At 48.1% G+C, this 18820-nt stretch overlaps 1 protein-coding gene across 1 annotated transcript; it reads left to right on the plus strand.

Annotated features, from left to right (window-relative positions):
* Positions 1–424: 424 nt before the first annotated feature.
* LOC122662847 (probable carboxylesterase 2) lies at positions 425–16990 on the plus strand. The gene is made up of 3 exons (XM_043858554.1): positions 425–433; positions 2432–2691; positions 16200–16990. Exons 1-3 carry the CDS (start codon positions 425–427, stop codon positions 16966–16968), a joined length of 1038 nt encoding a protein of 345 aa, XP_043714489.1. The 3' UTR covers positions 16969–16990.
* Positions 16991–18820: the final 1830 nt, after the last annotated feature.

The following is an 18820-nucleotide window of genomic DNA, read 5'->3' on the forward strand; positions in this document are numbered from 1 at the left end:
GACGATGAATGGAGACCCACGTTCGATTGCAGAAATTTCAAGTAACAGTGACTGAGGATTATTACAGACATATTAATACTTAAAATAAAAAAGGGGTGAAGAATATGAGAGAAGGGAGAAGATGGGACGATGGAGTTCTGGTTATGGGATTGGGGTAATCAAAGAGAAAATAAAAAAGGTTTCCGGTGTTGGATTTGGGTTTGGTTGAGTGGAAAGAGAAAACAGATGGGTGGGGTTTGTTATGGAATAAAAACTAGAAAATAGGAATTGAAGATAAAGAAGTGGGTTCGGTGGAGTTTAGAAGAGGGATTTCATCTCTCGGAGATGGGTTTTTAGATGGAGAAGGGAGAATAGGGTATTGGAGATTGGGGTTTAAAGATGGGAAAACAAAAAACAAATGGATTTGGTAGGTCTCAGAAATGCGATGGAGATGGTAAGAAAAGAAATCATAATAAAAGAAGGAGAAGTGGAGAAGAAGAAGACGATGTCGGACGAGAGTCTTCTACCCCGGCTCAGGGAAGCTTCGACCTTTCTCGTCTCAGTGCTCCTTTTTTCTTTTACTCCCTCACTCTGCCGCTCTCTGTTTCTCTCATTTGTCTTAGAACCCAAAGCCAATGGTGGGTGGCAGTGGTGGTGGTGGGTATGTAAAAGAAGATGATGATTTGGGGAAGATGAGGGCATTTTGGGGTTTTTAGGAACAAGTATTTAGGGGTAAAATAGTCTTTTCAAATTAGGTTAGGGTAATACATAAATGAGGGCAATTAGGTCTTTTCATTTATAAAAATAAAACAAAGGGTAAGATGGTCATTTTCAATTAGTTTAGGGCAACAAATAAGTAAGGGTAATTAAGTCTTTTCAGATTTAAGAAAATAAAGCAAAGGGTAAAATGGTCAAAATTTTGGCATCTAACGATTGTATTTAACGGATTGGACCTATCTGGCATTTGGGGTGTAAAACAGGGGTGGTATGTGGAATATTGAAAGGTGATACGTAGAATATTAAACCGCTTAGGGGGATACGAGGAATATTGGGTGCATTATAGGGAGTACGTGTGCTTTACCCTTAAAACTATGGTAGTGAAGTTATCCTGTAAATCTAAATATGCAATATTAGTAATTAGATTAGAAACGTAAATAAGAATCCAGAAATTTCCATTGACAAGCTACAGTTGAAAGCTACAAAGGCATCTCTACCTGGGTACTGCCTCAACCTGCTAAAGACTACATGCATGCATTCAAGTAGAATTTCCATTAGCTAAAAGGAACATAGTCTATCACACGATTTCAAGTGCCTAACATTCTCCATCAGACACATAATTAAGTGCCAATTTTGATTTTTCAGTTCAAGACCTCGAAATAAACATCCAAGTAGAGGCAGCTGCTTCTTCAGTGAAGAAAATGACTTTGAAAATGACTTTGAAATTAGTCGTGGGAATTTGGGATTGGTGTCGTCTGATGATTCACTTTATCTGATTCCTAACTCTTGGAACCATGCTCAAAACTCAGAAAGGCTTTCTGGGTCTCAATTGCATCATATATGCTACTTCTAGTTTTGAAGGTAAATTGGTAAATGAAGGAATTGATTCGTCAATCAGATCCTCTTGCAAACCATAAGATTTTGGGTGGAAGATGGTCAAATCTAGTCTCTGTACTGTGTATTCCGCGGTGAAAGAACCATCTCACTCATCTCATTCATTAATCAGAACTTGGAAGCATTTGATGGGCTGGAAATTAAGCTTTGGACATTTCTTTCTTTTTCATTTCTCTTTTCTGATGGTTTTTTCTTTGGGGAGATACAAACACAATTGAACCCAATCATACCTGGTGTGGTACAGTACTACCGTACTAAACTACTAGTCTCTACCTCATACTCCCAGAATCAGATGGGTATCCCACCTATAAGGGAGAGAGAGAGAGAGAGAGAGAGTAAATAGAGGGGAAGCAGATCTTCGACACGATGACCATCAAAATATCCTCATCTCCATATAACAGAATTCTGATGCCTAGGGCTTAAAAAAACATCGGACCACTGGATCACCAAACAAGAGAGAGAGAGTAAAGAAAAGACAAAAATGCCATTTAAATATTACTTTACAGGATTTTAAAAAAAGAAAGTGAAATGTCTTAATTGTCCCATCTAATTGAACCTTCAATGTTTCATTCGTCGATGTGTATTAGTCATTTCACCATTTTTTTATTTTTGCAAACATAACCCACCCTTTTGTTACATGAACAACAATCCAAAAAATTAATAAAATAATTCATGTGAGGAAGCGTAATAAACGCCTTGGGCTCAGAGAGCCATTTCCCTTTGTATCAATTTTTTTTTTGGGGGGTTACCAAGCAAGCAGGCCGTAGTGAGGTTGGCCACTGTGGGCTCATTGCTACGCAATAATGCATGAATCCAGCCAAAACCAAATCTTCCATAAAAGGACTCAAGGCAGTGGAACTACAAGCTATCCTTATTCCTTCTTCCCATCCCTCCCCCACCCCCTCTCTCTCTCTCTCTCTCTCTCTCTCTCTCTCTCCCCCCTGCATGTCTGCAATGGAATCAAGCGAGCCTGAAAAATGAGATAGACCATGAATTCCTTCCCTACGTTTGGGTATACAAATGCGGACGCGTAGAAAGGCTTGTACACACCAATTTTATTCCACCCTCCCTCGATCCCCAAACTGGTGTTTCATCCATGTCGTAATATCACCAAACTCCGGCGTCTCCACCCGTCTCTACCTCCCCAACCTCACCACATCAACCACAAGCTTCCCTTACTCATCTACATCCACGGTGGTGGTGATGAACCCCAAACAAAGTTAATCAACCGGAGACTGCCATGTGGCGGGACCAGGCAAGGCAGGGTGAACACCCCCCAGTTGGGCGAACCCCCCTTAGGTGAGCTCCCGCACTTGGGCGAACTCCCCCTTGGGCAAGTTCCCCCATTTGGGGGAACTCCCCTTGGGTGAGCTCCCCCATTTGGGGGAACTCCCCCTGAGCAAACTCCCCTTGGGCGAACCCCCCTCTTTTGGCGTGAACCCTGTGCACATGGACAAACACAACAGACTCTAGGCCCCGCCTCCAATTGCAAGACGTACACTATCTCCAGGATTCTAGGCCACCGCCTATTAGTCAACGTACCCACAATGGACTCAAACACCCAGAATCTATCTACAATCTATCCATCAAGGATACCAAGTCTATCAAGGACACCATGTCTCGTGGGAAGACAACCAATCAAGGATGAGCCCTGATGCCCAAGGACTCTATCCACCACGAAGGCCACACTACATCAATTGGGACTCTCCACACCGCCACGCACTACTATAAAAGGGAAGGTACTCTACCCCATCAAAGGATCTTGAATTCTATTATTCACTCATCTGTTTGCTCAGAGAGATCTAACTTAGGCATCGGAGAGTCCTAGGCCGGAACCACACCGGTTCTCCTTTGTCATCCAGGGTCTTTTGCAGGTTACGACACTCGAAGGACCGCTGAGCGATTTCTCAACACAACAGATTAGCGCCGTCTGTGGGAACGGTGCTAGCCATTACCTTTACTAGCTTGTTTCCATCACTGATCAATCATGGCATGCAGGAAGACTGCGCCCTCTACCAACAATGCCCCAAGAGAGGGGAACGCATCACCTCCTCCAGAGTGGATTGTGGCAAAGCTGGCAGGGTTGTAGGATCAACATGGTTGTAGGAGCACATGGTGGTCATGAAGGTGTACCATCGTTCTTTGTGAGCCTCGGAATCATCACGGTGAACAAAGAGATCTTCTCAATTGGTGCCATGGAGAGAGAAGGTCGGATCATAGGCAATAAGATTGTGATTCAGGATGGGAGGTGTGACCGGTGATGATGGATGAAATCAGGTGGTCGATGGAAAATATAGGTGACAAAGGGTCGTCATCAAGAGCGAGAGTGACGAAGCCATTGAGGTATGGGAGCAAAGAGACGGAGAAAATGGGTTAGACATCGAGGTCGTTGGAGACGAAGTAAAAAGATGCCAATGGGATTGGAGAAGATAGTGGAGACCGTACTCAAATAATGATAGAGAGTATGACGGTTGAAGGTAAGAGAGGGAAATATTTGGAAACGGATAGGGTGTTTGGAGATGAGGTTGACCGAAAAGGTTTGACCATCATCACCGCAGTGAAGAAGCGCTTGTGAGGTTTCCAATAGTCGAAGAAAGGATATGGGGAGCTAATATGGTGGTGGAACAACCTGTATCAAAGTAACCAATAATTTTGATAGGGACGGTCCCATGTGGTAGGAGATATGGAGAGACTAGCTTGGGAAGTGGGGTCTTGGTAATAGCAAAAGCGGTGACTTAGAAGGGTTAGGAGGGGATAAAGAAGAGGCTATCGGGTAGATGGGGTCAAATCCATCGGACTCGGAGTCGGGTGAGGAAGAGGTATCCAAGGCTTCTTCTTCTTCATTTTGAAGGACAAATAGTAGGTCCGGGAGAAATCATCGTCTACGAGTAGAGGGATTCAATATCGCATCTGGATCATCATTGATGGAAAAGGGGCAAGCATATGCATTAGTTTGGCTCGCTTAGGTTTGTCGGAAGCAGTTTGAGCAAAGTGGCCAATTTTTCCACACGCAAAACATTAGTTTGGCCTACTATCACTTATGTCCTCGCCAAATCGACAGAGCAGCCTGCTCAAACTCATTAGTACGAGTCGCGCCTACGCACGAGAAAACGCGTCTACCGGGGAAGGGTGGCAACTCTATATTAGCTAGAGTATACACCTCATTGAGCGATGTGGGACTAAAGCTTCGCACTTTGCCACAATCCACACCCCATCGAGAGCGGCTTTGATACCAAGTGCAGTCGCGCCTACGCACATGAGAAAACGCGTCTACCGGGGAAGGGTGGCAACTCTATATTAGCTAGAGTATACAGCCTACTTATGTCCCTCGCCAAATCGACAGAGCAGCCCCGCTCATACTCATTCTGAGTCATGGATCACGGCTTTCGAGTCTACTCATAATATCCCATGCTACTTCACCTCGACGGCTACAAATCCTGTCTATAAGCCTCTTGAAGATGGCCTCACACTTGGTAAGGAAATCGCATGATTCTCAAGCACCACATCGGAGGAACAATTGTGCCTTAATATCGCAATAGGAGTGATTAGTAGCGATTAGGAACGATTGTCAAGGGATAAAATGCTTCTTGTGGTGAGACCATGTATACTCCATCGGAGGTGGGGTAGCCGACAAAGGATGTCAAAACCAATAAGAGCATTACGACCGGGAAGAGAGGATCCTAGGATTGTATGACATAAGGTAGACTACTTATATGAACTGAACTATACCCCTGAACAACAAATACACCCACCAACTTTCCCATCATAAACCCTTATGATGTTTTTCCCGATCTTCTACCTCGGTCACCAGGATGATCCGGACAATCATATCTCCTAAAAAGACTCAGGGTCTAAAGGAATCTAGTGTCCAGAAGATTGAGGCGCATGGCTACTGGGAGACCCTTACGACCGTGGAAGGTAACGGCTATTTTGACTGCACCAAGATGGAGATGGGTGTAACCTAACTGGATCCATTGCCGGATCAACTCAGAACTGATGTTCACAGGAAAATATTGTTCTTTTCCACTAGCAGAGATCTGATTTTGGACTAATGCTGCGGAAGCTTTAGTCCCACATCGCTCAGCGAGGCTGTATACTCTAGCTAATATAGAGTTGCCACCCTTCCCCTGGTAGACGCGTTTTCTCAGGTGCGTAGGCGCGACTCTATACTTGGTATCAGAGCCAGCTCTCGATGGGGGTGTGGATTGTGGCAAAGCTGCGGAAGCTTTAGTCCCACATCGCTCAGCGAGGCTGTATACTCTAGCTAAGCCAATGACCATGTCTCTCTGGAGAGGGAAAACCCAGCTGACGATCAAGTCGCAGTGGGCGAGCCCAACAACGAAGTGGGGGTGGAGGCGGTACCTGATCCCAATGCACCAGCCACTGTGGGTCAAATCAACGACCTGCAGCGATAGATACTCGATGACCAACAACTCTTCCATGACTACCTGAGGCAGCGTACGACATCATACCATCGCAGGACGGACCCTCGACGGGAACAGAGCCCCAGGAGGACCCCTCCCAGGGGTGACAGGTCAGAGAGGCACACCAGGCAGCGGGGAGAGCCTTCCCAACCTAGGGGGAGAATGGTGGACCTTCCAGCACGGTCGGACAGGGGGAGAACACCATCACACCAATCTGTGGTACCTAACCCTGAAGGGTCCACTAGGAGATCGGTGTTTGATGGTTGACTAGGAGGAAGTCATGGACCAGAGCGAAGCCGGACTTACCGTGAAGGAACCCCCTCGCGTTCAAGACAGGATTCATCAGGGCGTGACCCCTCACCATCCGGCCAATAGTCAAGGCGAGAGGGGACTTCCAAGAGAGGACGTGAGCGAGCTCACAGCGAACAACCAGTAAGCCGTGGGGAACAAGCACGAGATGAAGAGTTAGACAAAAGACTCCAAGAATTGGACGAGAAACTGGAAGGGTTGAAGAAGAAAACCAAGGGCGAGACACACTCAATCCCTGGACAACACCCCTTCTCAGAAGAGATCATGTAAGCCTTACTACCATCCAAGTTCAGGTTACCTACCTTTGAACTCTACAATGGTACCACCGACCCTAATGACCACATCAACTATTTCAATGGCATGATGACACTATATGGTGGATCGGACGTGGTATCCTGTCGAGCATTCCTTGCATCCCTCAAGGGTGCGGCAACCTCATGGTTTTCCAGATTGTGATCACAGTCGATTGGATCGTTTGTGGAGCTATACGAACAGTTCATGACCAGCTTCTAGAGCAGTGTCAAGTAGAAGAAGACCACGGTCAATCTACTGAACGTGATCCAAAACCCTGGGGAGTCCCTCAGGGAGTATGTCAGCAGGTTCACCAAGAAGTCCTTGGAGGTCAGAGACCTAGACGATCAGACCCAGCATGCTGCCTTAGTTGGGGGCATCCGTGACATGGAGTTGATCAAGGCCTTGACACGTCATGAGACCAGGACCATGAAAGAGCTACTGGAGCGATGCAATGAGTTTGCTAACATGGCCGAGATAGTGCAAGCTCGACAGAAGGCGATCGAAGCCAAGTCACAGGACAACAAGAGGTCAGCACCTGATGACCGTAAAGAGAGTAAGAGGTCAAGGACTGAACGTCGACAAGAGAAGGGCGATCGCCCATCAGGAAGAAGTGACCATCACCCAAAGAGGAGTGAGAGAGCAGGCAGTCCAGAGTTCACACCGCTGAACACCACCAGGTCCCAAATTCTTATGCAGATCCAGGACCGTGACCTAATTTAATGGGCACGACCCATGCTAGTAGGACCTGAGAAGCGCAACCCCAACAAGTACTGTCTCTTCCACAAGGACTATGGGCTTGACACAGAAGAATGCTACCAACTGAAGAGGGAGATAGAAGGCCTTGTGAAAGCAGGGAGTTTGAACAAGTACGTAAAGGGGAGATGTGATGGCCGGTCAGGCCAAGGAGATAGAGGTCGTGACCAAGAAAGAGAAGAACCCAGAAGGGAAGAAAGACGGACGGACCGAGAGAGAGATCGCCCAGAGGAGCGAAGAGATGCAGCCGAGCCTAGTGGCACCAAGGGAACCCCCATCCTCACCATATTAGGAGGACCAGGGCAGGAGTCTACTAGGAGGGCCAAAGCCCATGCCAGGTTCATGGGAGTAGTGGAGAAGCCAAGCAAGGTAGCCAAGTCCGAGATGGTGATCTCCTTCTCGGATGATGACTTGGAAGGTGTGAGCTTTCCACATGAGGATGCCCTGGTAGTACAGGTGGAGACAGCTAACCGACCAGTGCAAAGGGTGCTGATAGATATAGGGGCATCCGTGGATGTGCCCTCACTGGAAGCCTACCGCTAGTTCGGGTTCGGAGATGACTAAGTCAAGCCAGAGCCTACCTACCTCCATAGGTTTTCGGGCTCCACGGCCTCCATCAGAGGCACCATAGAGCTGCCCGTCACCTTTGGAGAGCACCCTCGACAGGTGACCATCATGGTAAACTTCATGGTCATCAGGTCTATGGTGTCGTTCAATGGCCTCCTAGGGCGACCTTCCCTGATAGCTCTTAGAGGTGTGGTGTCTCCACTCCACCTGAAGATGAAGTTCCCCACTGACAACAGAGTGGGGGAAGTTCGAGGTGACCAGAAGAAGGCCAGAGACTACTATGCCACCTTCGTGAAGAAAAATAATGGCTACACACGAGGGATGGCGTTGTGCATTGAGAATCTGGTCAGCGACCAGAGAGATGAACTGATAGAAAAAAGAGGAAGACCAGTGGAGGACCTCATCCCTTGGCCACTCAGTAGGGACGACCCCTCCAAAGTTGTACAGGTTGGCTCGTTGTTGAGCAAGGAGCAAAAAGAAGAGCTGGGACACCTCCTCCAGAGCAATATGGATGTCTTTGCATGGTCGACTGTCGACATGCCAGGTGTACCCAGGTCCATAGCAGAGCACAGACTGCACATAGACCCTACCAGGAAGCCCGTCCAGCAGAAGAGACAGAATATTACCCTCGACCAACAGGCGGCTATCAAGGAAGAGGTCGAGAAGTTAAGCCAAGTAGGGTTCATCCGGGAAGAGAAGTTCCCTACCTGGCTTGTAAACATGGTCATGGTACCCAAACCGAATGGGAAGTGGCGAATGTGTGTCGACTACACTGACTTGAACAAGGCGTGCCCAAAGGATGAGTACCTACTACCCAGGATCGACTTATTAATTGACGCCACGACGGGGCACGAGATGCTGAGTTTCATGGATGCCTACTCAGGTTACAACCAGATCTTCATGCATGAGGATGATGAGTCTTACACCGCCTTCCGAACAGACAAGGAGAACTACTGCTACCGCGTCATGCCGTTTGGGTTAAAGAACGCAGGAGCCACCTATCAAAGAATGGTCAACAGGATGTTCGAGGAACAGATCGGGCGTAACATGGAAGTATACGTGGATGATATGCTTGTAAAGAGCGTTTGAGCCCACCAGCACCTAACCGACCAGGAAGAAGCATTCACTGTACTGAGAAGAAACCAGATGAAACTAAATCCTGCAAAGTGTGGGTTTGGGGTAACGTCAGGGAAATTCCTGGGGTTCATGGTCTCAGTACGTGGAATAGAAGCCAACCCCTCCAAGATCAAAGCCATTCAAGAGATGGCACCACCTCCGATGGTCAGAGATCGGAAGGTTAAATGGAAGGATCGCCGTCCTTTCAAGGTTCGAGTCACGGTCAGGAGACAAGTGTCTGCCGTTCTTCAAGACATTAAAGAATCTTCGAAGTCCTAAAGACTTTACTTGGACAGAGGAGTGCCAGAAGGCGTTCGAGGAGCTAAAGGAATACCTCAGGAGTCCACCACTGCTTGGACGACCAGAACCTAATGAAGAATTACAGATCTACTTGGCGGCAACCCCTGTCGTGGTGAGCGCAGTACTGTTTAGGGAAGAGAGTAAGGTATAGAGACCTATCTACTATGTCAGTCATGTGTTGATTGATGTAGAGACCAAGTACACAAGAATTGAGAAGGTCGCCTATGCATTGGTGATCGCGACCAGGAAGCTAAGGCCTTACTTCCAAGCCCATACCATCATGGTCCTTACCAACCTACCATTAAAGAAGGTATTGTACAAGCCGGACGTCTCCAGATGGTTGATCGCCTGGGCCATCGAGTTGAGTGAGCACGACATCAGGTTCCAGTCCAGGACGGCAATAAAAGGCCAAGCCCTGGTAGACTTTGTCGCTGAATGTACCCTGCCAGAGAACGAACCAGAAATGAAGGAACCAGAGGACCAGGATCGAGGTTCGTGGGAGATGTTCGTGGATGGTTCGAGTAACGCCATAGGAAGCGGAGTTGGATTCATACTCACCAGCCCCGAAGGATTTTGAATCCAATATGCTCTACGGTTCGCCTTCCCAGCATCCAATAATGAAGCAGAGTACGAAGCACTACTAGCTGGACTTCGGGTGGCTAAATCCATTCAAGTCACCCACCTATCCATCCGAAGTGATTCCCAACTTGTAGTGAACCAGATGAACGGAGAGTATGAAGCGAAGGTCGAGCGAATGGCATCATACCTAGCACGTGCTCAAGAATTGATCGGGGAGTTCATGAAGTTTGAGATGATTCGGGTTCCCAGGATTGAGAATGCCACCGTAGACGCACTGTCCAGGCTAGCAAATGATGAACTCAGAAACCTAGCTAGTGCAGTATATGTTGAAATACTACACGAGCCAACATATCAAGAGAAGCAGGTTAATGAGATTGAGGAAGGACTTAGTTGGATGGACCCTATACTCAACTACCTACAGAATGACATCCTACCAGAGGACAAGGTCGAAGCAAAAAAGGTAAGGATGAGAGCTGCAAAGTACACAGTCCTTGACGGAGTACTGTACAAGAGGGGGGCCACAACACCATTACTTCGGTGCCTAAGACCCAAGGGAGCCCAGTACGCCCTAGCAGAGGTACATGAAGAGATATACGGAAGCCACATGGAAAGAAGACACCTAGCTTATAAAATCCTCCGCCAAGGGCTCTACTGGCCGAGAATGCAAGAGGAAGCCATCTAGTACGTCAAGGCCTACAAGCAATGTCAGTTGTTCCCCCCAGTACCCCATCTACCTGCCACCAAGCTGACATCGATCCTTAACTCCATTCCCTTTGCCATGTGGGGGGTCGACATCTTAGGGGACTTCACAGCAGCATCAGGCAACTGAAAGTACTTGGTGGTCACCATTGACTACTTCACCAAGTGGGTAGAGGCCAAACAATTGGCTAAGATCACAGAGAATGAAATGGAGAAGTTCGTCCGTGACGACATCATCTACACGTTCGGCGTACCAAAGATCATAGCCTCTGACAACGGGAAGCAATTCAACAACCCCAAGTTTAGAACCTTCTGTCAGAGCTACAACATTGACTATCGGCCTATTTCGGTAGCCTACCCACAGGCCAATGGTCAGGTGGAGGTCACAAACCGAACCCTACTGGATGGAATAAAGAAAAGATTAGAAGGAGCCAAAGGGAAGTGGGTCGAAGAACTACTAAGCATTCTATGGGCATATCGCACCACAGTAAGGACACCCACAGGGGAGAGCCCATTTCAGTTAGCATATGGCACAGAAGCATTGGCATCGATGGAAGTCCTAGCCATGTCTCACAGGGTACTGTACTTCAATGAAAGAACATATACAGATGGACTACGCGTAGACTTGGACTTCCTGGACGAGGTACATGAGAAGGCATTGTTGAGGAACATGGCATATCAACAGTGAATAGCCAAGAACTACAACGCCAGGGTGAGAGAACGATTATTCCACCAGGGAGACTTAGTCCTAAGACGGGTAAGTGCGTCACAGCCAAGGAAGGAAGGAAGGAAAACTATCAGCCAACTGGGAAGGACCTTACATAGTTTCCAAGCAGATATGTCCAGGGACATACTGCTTGAAAACTCCGGGGGGCAAGAAGGTAGACCGTACCTGGAACTCGGAACACTTGAAGAAATACTATCAGTAGAAGTCACGGCAGCAGCACCGTCAACAGTAGTGGTAGCAGTAGTAGCAGTAGTAGTATTAGCAGTAGCAGTAGATCACATTACAGTTTTCAAGGATAATTTGAAAATTTTTATCTAAAGTTGGTTTCAAAATACTTGTCTTCTTCTACTACTCAATCGAAGCACTCCCACCACACACATCAAGGTCCGTCGCCAAGGTCCGTTGGCCACCAAGGTCCGCTGACCACCAGGGTGCATCGTTGCCAAGGCCCGTTGGCCACCAAGGTCCGTAGACCACCAAGGCGCAATACCACCAAGGCCCATTGGCCACCAAGGTCCGTAGACCACCAAGGCGTAATACCACCAAGGCCCATTGGCCACCAAGGTCCGTGGACCATTGTGGCGCAAGGACAAGGCCCGTTGGCCACCAAGGTCCGCTGACCACCAGGGCGCATCGCCGCCAAGGCCCGCTGGCCACCAACGTCCGTTGACCATCAGGGTGCATCGTCACCAAGGCCCGTTGGCCACCAAGGTCCGTTGACCACCAGGGCGCATCGTCGCCAAGGCCCGTTGGCCACCAAGGTCCGTTGACCACCAGGGCGCATCGTCGCCAAGGCCCGTTGGCGACCAAGGTCTGTTGACCACCAAGGCGCATCATCGCCAAGGCCCGTTGGCCACCAAGGTCTGCTGACCACCAAGGCGCATCGCCGCTAAGGCCCGTTGGCCACCAAGGTCCCTAGACCACCAAGGCGTAATGCCACCAAGGCCCGTTGGCCATCGAGGTCCGCTAACTACTAAGACTTGATGCCCCTAAAGACCACAGATCACCAGGGGTTGCAAATAAGGAAGGGACTCATCGAAGCAACAACGATCACATACGTACTACATCCACATCAAAGGAAGAAAAAGTCAAATACTGCAATCCGAAAAGGAAGTAAACACCACAATCCAAGAGTTCAAATCCAAAGGTTCAACATCTAGAAAACACATATAAGATCAAGGAGCTTCTGAAGGAGGAGCAGCATCCGGCCCAGCAGGGGACATCATGTCGGCCTCAGCAGAGCAAGCGACGCTCTCCTCCGGTAGAGCCACGTCCTCTTCGGTCGCCGTAACACCCTCCTCAGGTAAAGCGCAAACCCTAGCAGCAGTCTTAGGGAGCAGTGTGGTGACCTCCGAAAACTCTGAGAAATTATAACCTGGGGTCTTCTCCAGAATGTGAGCCGCCAAGTCCCTGACGCCTGCGTCATAGATCTCCTGGTTGTACTTATAAAAGTACGTAGTAATCTCAGGAGATCGCTAATACGCCGCTACCGCACGCTCCCCTGCCTCAGACAGCTTCGCCTCTTGACTCTGCCTCAAGGTGCGAAGCTCCTCCAAAGCCCAGACTCTAGACGAACTCTGAGCAGCCATTGCAGTCGCCACCCTGAGCTCCTCCAAGGCTCTCCTCTCATAAGCCACAGCCTCCTCCCGAGCGGCCTTATGACCCTGAAGCTCCCTTTCCATACTCTGCATCACGCGCTTTCGCTGGACCTCACGAAAAGCATGACCCTCTAGACAGAGCACCTCCTCTGAGACCCGGTGCTGGACCTGCAACCAACATGGCAGTTACAGGACATTCACAAGCACAAAAGAAGCAATTACACGAAAAGTAAAGACAAAGAAGAATGACTTACAGAAGCTAGGTCATGATAAAGACTCTGCGACAGGAAGGCATCACCAAATCCCTGAACAACAGAACGCTCCGCAGGAAGCCTCCCCATATCCAGTCACTCCCGACATACGCCACGACTAGCCAACGTCGGTCCCTCCTGAAGATCCCAAGGAAGCACCAAAGGGGAGGAGGTCGGAGAGGCTATAGTAGCGTCAACAGAAGAAGGAGTCACCCCTTTGCCCTTAGAGGGGGTGGAACAAACGATCTAGACACGGAGGCGGGAGGAGACGTTCGGGGAAGAAGCATGCGTGGCCCAGTCCTCATCATACTAGAGGGATCAGGACCACCTTTCCGTTTGGTCCCAACCACCGCGGAAGGAGAAGAAGAAGGACCGGACGAAGCCACACCAACAGAGCCAACCCCAGGGGGGCCAGACTGAGCACCCCTCTTCTGCAGGTCCGAGCGAAAGATGCTAAGGTCTGGTCGAATATCCACTGCACAGCAACATCCAATCAAGAAACATGAAACAAGTCAGACAACAGGCAAATAGAATAAAGGTACATAAGCAAATACCAAAGGAGCCAAGCATCTTACTCGGACTCAATTTCTAAAGGCATAAGAAGGCCTCTGAATCCAACTCGTAGACGTCAAACGGGTCGCATCCCTGACACCGCTGGAGAGACTCTCGCTCAAAGTTACTCAACTCGAGGGGAAGGTTCACACTCTTAACATCAATGGTCTCCCAAGTAGACCGTAGTGTGCATTAAGGGACCAAGGTAAAAAAGAAGCGGTCCCTCCACATCTTCACCGAATGGGTGATCCCCACAAGAGGATCGACAAAAGCAAGGGACCCCTTAGGAAGGCAATGTGTGAAGTGATAGCATCTGCCTTCCCCCTTCTTCAGCACATAGAATACGAGAACAGGGGGACGGTAGTGGCACGCCCCAACCAGAAAAAGAACACATAAAATCCCAGAACCACCTGCCAAGAGTTGGGCAACACCTACCCAGGGGTAAGGTGATAATGCTCCGACACCAACTCCACAAAGCGGGGGATGGGGAAGCAAAGGCCATGGATGAAAGAAATATAGTAGAGGTAGACCTCATCCGCCCGGTGAGAATAGGCACAGTCATCGGGCCCTGGGGCGTGAAGCACAACCTCAGATGGTATATGGAGTTTTGGACGGAGTGACACCAAGTCAGAGGGGGTCACGATGCTAAGAGTATGGGCCGACTTTCTCCCAGGATCCCCGGCTGAAGAGGAGGCCTTGGAAGCCCTAATACGACCCCTACGAGGGGTATCCCTAGAAACCTCTTCCTCCTCATCACTAGCGACAAGGGGAGACAATGGAAGGGAAGCATCTGCAGAAGAGAACGACCTCGAAGAGGAATCCTGGGATGGGGACCCAACCACAACTGTGGCCCAGGTCGGAATGACTAGATGAAGACATGGACATATAATAAAAGCAAGTTGGCTACTTAATTAGAGCGACGACCTCCCAAAGTCAAGCAACCAACCACAGGCGAAGGGATGTCAACCTACAACCAGCAACATTCGTAACCCATCACTCAAAAGGGTAATACCAAAAAAAAAAAATGTGTGTATTCTTACCGATACAAGTGGGGGTAGATCGAGCACACCCAAGTAGAAGTGGATCGAGCACACCCAAGTAGAAGTGGATCGAGCACACCCAAATAGAAGTGGATCAAGCACACCCAAGTAGAAGTGGATCGAGCACACCCAAATAGAAGAGGATCGAGGACACCCAAGTAGGGATGGATCGATACCCAAAGAGGAGGACCGCAAAGGACACGAATGGCCAAGCATGCCCGAACGGGTGAGGACCGTGAGCGAGGACCATGGGTGGACGTGAACAACAAAGTGAAGGCAGCGAACAAGGACCACGAACAAGCGCCAATAGACGTGCATCGATCAAGCACCAAGCAAAGGGCGTTCAAGGCAAGCTAGACATGAGGTAAGGAGGGGCATGTGCACGGAGCAACAACCAAGCACCAAACCACATGTGCCATGAGACTAACCAAGGCCCAAGAGCTAGAAGAAGCCAAGAAAGAGTAGCCAACAAACAAGAGGAGGTCACATCACCCTTTGCCACCAAAGGACAAACACCTTGTGGGCAACAAAAAGTGAAGGCCAAAAGCAAAGCAAAGGGGGAGATTCAAAAAGCAAGAGAGAGAAGAAGAAATAAGCAAGGGAAGAGAAAAGGTGAAAAGAAAGAAGATTATTTGCCGAGAACCCCTTGAGGGGTATACAAGCCTAAGAAATACTCTCTTGAGCGTTCCACTCGAAGAGAGTGGGGGGCAAATGATGAACCCTAAACAAAGATAACCAACCGGAGACCGCCACATGGCGAGACCAGGTAAGGCAAGGTGAACACCCCCCATTTGGGCGAACCCCCCTTGGGTGAGCTCCCCCACTTGGGCGAACTCCCCCTTGGGCGAGTTCCCCCATTTAGGGGAACTCCCCTTGGGTGAGCTCCCCCATTTGGGGGAACTCCCCTTGAGCAAGCTCCCCTTGGGCGAACCCCCCTCTTTTGGCATGGACCCTGTACACATGGACAGACACAACGGACTCTAGGCCCCGCCTCCAATTGCAAGACGTACACTATCTCCAGGACTCTAGGCCACCGCCTATTAGTCAACGTACCCACAACGGACTCAAACACCCAGAATCTATCTATAGTCTATCCATCAAGGATACCAAGTCTATCAAGGACACCATGTCTCGTGGTAAGACAACCAATCAAGGATGAGCCCTGATGCCCAAGGACGCTATCCACCACGAAGGCCACACTACATCAACTGGGACTCTCCACACTGCCACGCACTACTATAAAGGGAAGGTACTCTACCCCATTAAAGGATCTTAAATTCTACTATTCACTCACCTGTTTGCTCAGAGAGATCTAACTTAGGCATCGGAGAGTCCTAGGCCAGAACCACACCGGTTTTCCTTTGTCATCCAGGGTCTTTTGTAGGTTACGGCATTCGAAGGACCACTGAGCGATTTCTCAATGCAACAGGAGGCTTTTACGTTGGCTCTCCCTTCACTTCCAAACACCACCACCTCTTGAACTCCATAGTCACTGAGGCAAACGTTGTTGTTGTCTCTATAGACTATAGACTTGCCCCAGAGCATCCCATCCTAGTATGCTATGATGATTCTTGGGTTGCTCTACAATGGGCTCTTTCCCACTCTCCGGGTCAGAGAGATGAGGAGGACCAAACCGAACCATGGCTGACGAACCACGCAGACTTTAATCGGGTTTTCTTGGCTGGTGACAGTGCTGGTGCCAATATCGCCCATGACTTGGCTATAAGAGTGAAGGCTGAGCTGGGTGTGGAACTTTTTGGACTTGCTCTGCTCCACCCTTTTTTCTGGAGGTCAGAGCCCATAGGGTCCGAGTCTACAGAGCCCAACAAAAATGTGTTTGTGGCCTGGATCTGGCCTTATGTGTGTCCATCGAACCATGATAATGATGACCTAAGGATCAACCCGACGGCAGCCAATGGTCCGAGCCTGGTGGGGCTTGGGTGCAGTCGCGTGCTTGTGTTTGTGGCTGAGAAGGATATTTTGAGAGATAGAGGGTGGCTTTACTATGAAGTATTGGCTAGGTGCGGGTGGATGGGAGTTGTGGAGATTATAGAGACAGAAGAGGAGAACCACGTCTTCTTTGTCCATAAACCAGAATCCGAGAAAGCTAGGGACTTGGTTACACACTTGGCTCTCTTCTTGAATCTGGAAAGGCCGCCCTTAGCATGACCATCGTTTTAATTAATTAAACTTCTAATATTGGGATGTCATTACTCCGCATGCATTCATGTTAGTACTCTTTTTTGAATTTTTCTCCTCTTAGGTTCTCTGACCGGTCAGGTTCACAGGTTCCTCTCATAGGGGGGCGGAAATGATGATCTCACCCCACCTGGGCAGTGTGTTCAAGCAGGGGGTGAGGTCATCATTTCCGCCCCCTATTAGAGGAACCTATGAACCTGACCGGGCAGGGAACCTGAGAGGAGAACGACCCTCTTTTTTCCTTCTCTACTATGTTTCTATATATAAACATGGTTTGGAAAATAATCACCCACAGCTGAGGTCCCTTTTCTAAAGGATAGGCTGATGGGCATTCAGTAACTCTCAAATATCAATTTCAATATATTGTGTTGTTCTTTCTGTAGAAAAAATATGTGCAATCGAAATTCAATATAGATGGAGTACTCTTGTAGGTTGGTATGTTGGGGGGAGGGGTGGGGGGAAGATTTTTGGCTGCTACCCAGATTGCAGGAACTTTCCTGCTACCTGAGCACTTAGTCAAAGAAATGAAAACTTAATGGGTATTTTGAAAAATACTAAAACCTAGGAGGGTATTTGTGAACAAAGGGGAAGTGTATTCCTTGTTCACTGGCGGTGGGGGAGGGACATCCATGGCCCAAGAGGGAATTCCTTGTTCACCGGAGAGGAGGGAGGTAGGTGCAGGTGGCTGCGATGGTTGGATGTTAGGGCAATCCGAATGGCAATGCCGGCCTACTTTGCTACAGTGAATAGAAAAGCGAAGAAGCCCTCAAATTCTAAATTTTGTATGTAGTCTCTCAGAGCCCATAGCCGAGAGTTGCAGGGCTGGGGCAAGGCCGCAAGGGCTGGGAAATTCTAGAGGTTGGTGTGGGGTTGGGGATTGCAGGGTATTGGTAGAGCGTTAGTCAGCTAGGGTAATTACCTTGTGGTTATTGGCTTAGCATCTAATACCTCCAAATTACACTAAGACGCCCTTGTTTCCTCCTTAAAAACACAAGAATTTTGTTTAATTTGTTAGGGTTTTAGGTTTAAGCACAAGGTTGCTTAAAGCAATACACCCTATATATCAAGTTTGGAATAAACAGGTTGCTACCTCCAGTTAGTATTTATAAGAAAGACTAGGGTTTTAGGTTAGATGGGCTTTCTCAAGTGGAGCCCACTACAGTCTGATTCCTTATTCGAGTAGACTTATATTAGAACATATATTAGAGTTATAGAATATACCCAAAAATCTCCTCCTATGTTCTACATATAGTCAACACCAATAATAGATAAACATTATTCAAACGAAATATTGAATCAAATAAACAGAATGTTTAAAACTTTAATGGATCATAAAGTAAACTTCAAGAAACAAAACCTTTGAGTTTTAGATCGAATCTAAACCCAAACATCTAGAAGTTCCACATGCAAGTGAACTAATTAAAAAATAAAATAAAAAGGTCCTTGCAATCCTTAATGACTTTACTCATCAAGTAAGTCATCATCATCGAGATCCAGATTCAAAAGTTCTCCTCCATCTTTGCCATCCTCTGTAATTTATCAAATATGATTTTCATTAGAAAAATGAATTCAATCATTTGCATAAAGATATAAAAGTATCTAGTTCAATAAGAAAAACTTAGTACAATTCATATAATGGCTGAAAATGAATCAAAATTCAACAATAAGCATTATCGCCAATTTTCTATACAAGAACGAGACCCTATATAGTCTCTTTCATAAGGATCATATCATGTTTCCTTTTGGAATAGGGAAAATTACACTGCGACCCCCTGAGGTTTGTCCTAAGTACAGAGCGACCCCCTGTGTTTCTAAATTATAC

Source organism: Telopea speciosissima, chromosome 5 (genome assembly GCF_018873765.1).
Source record: "Telopea speciosissima isolate NSW1024214 ecotype Mountain lineage chromosome 5, Tspe_v1, whole genome shotgun sequence".
Classification (NCBI taxonomy): Eukaryota; Viridiplantae; Streptophyta; class Magnoliopsida; order Proteales; family Proteaceae; genus Telopea; species Telopea speciosissima.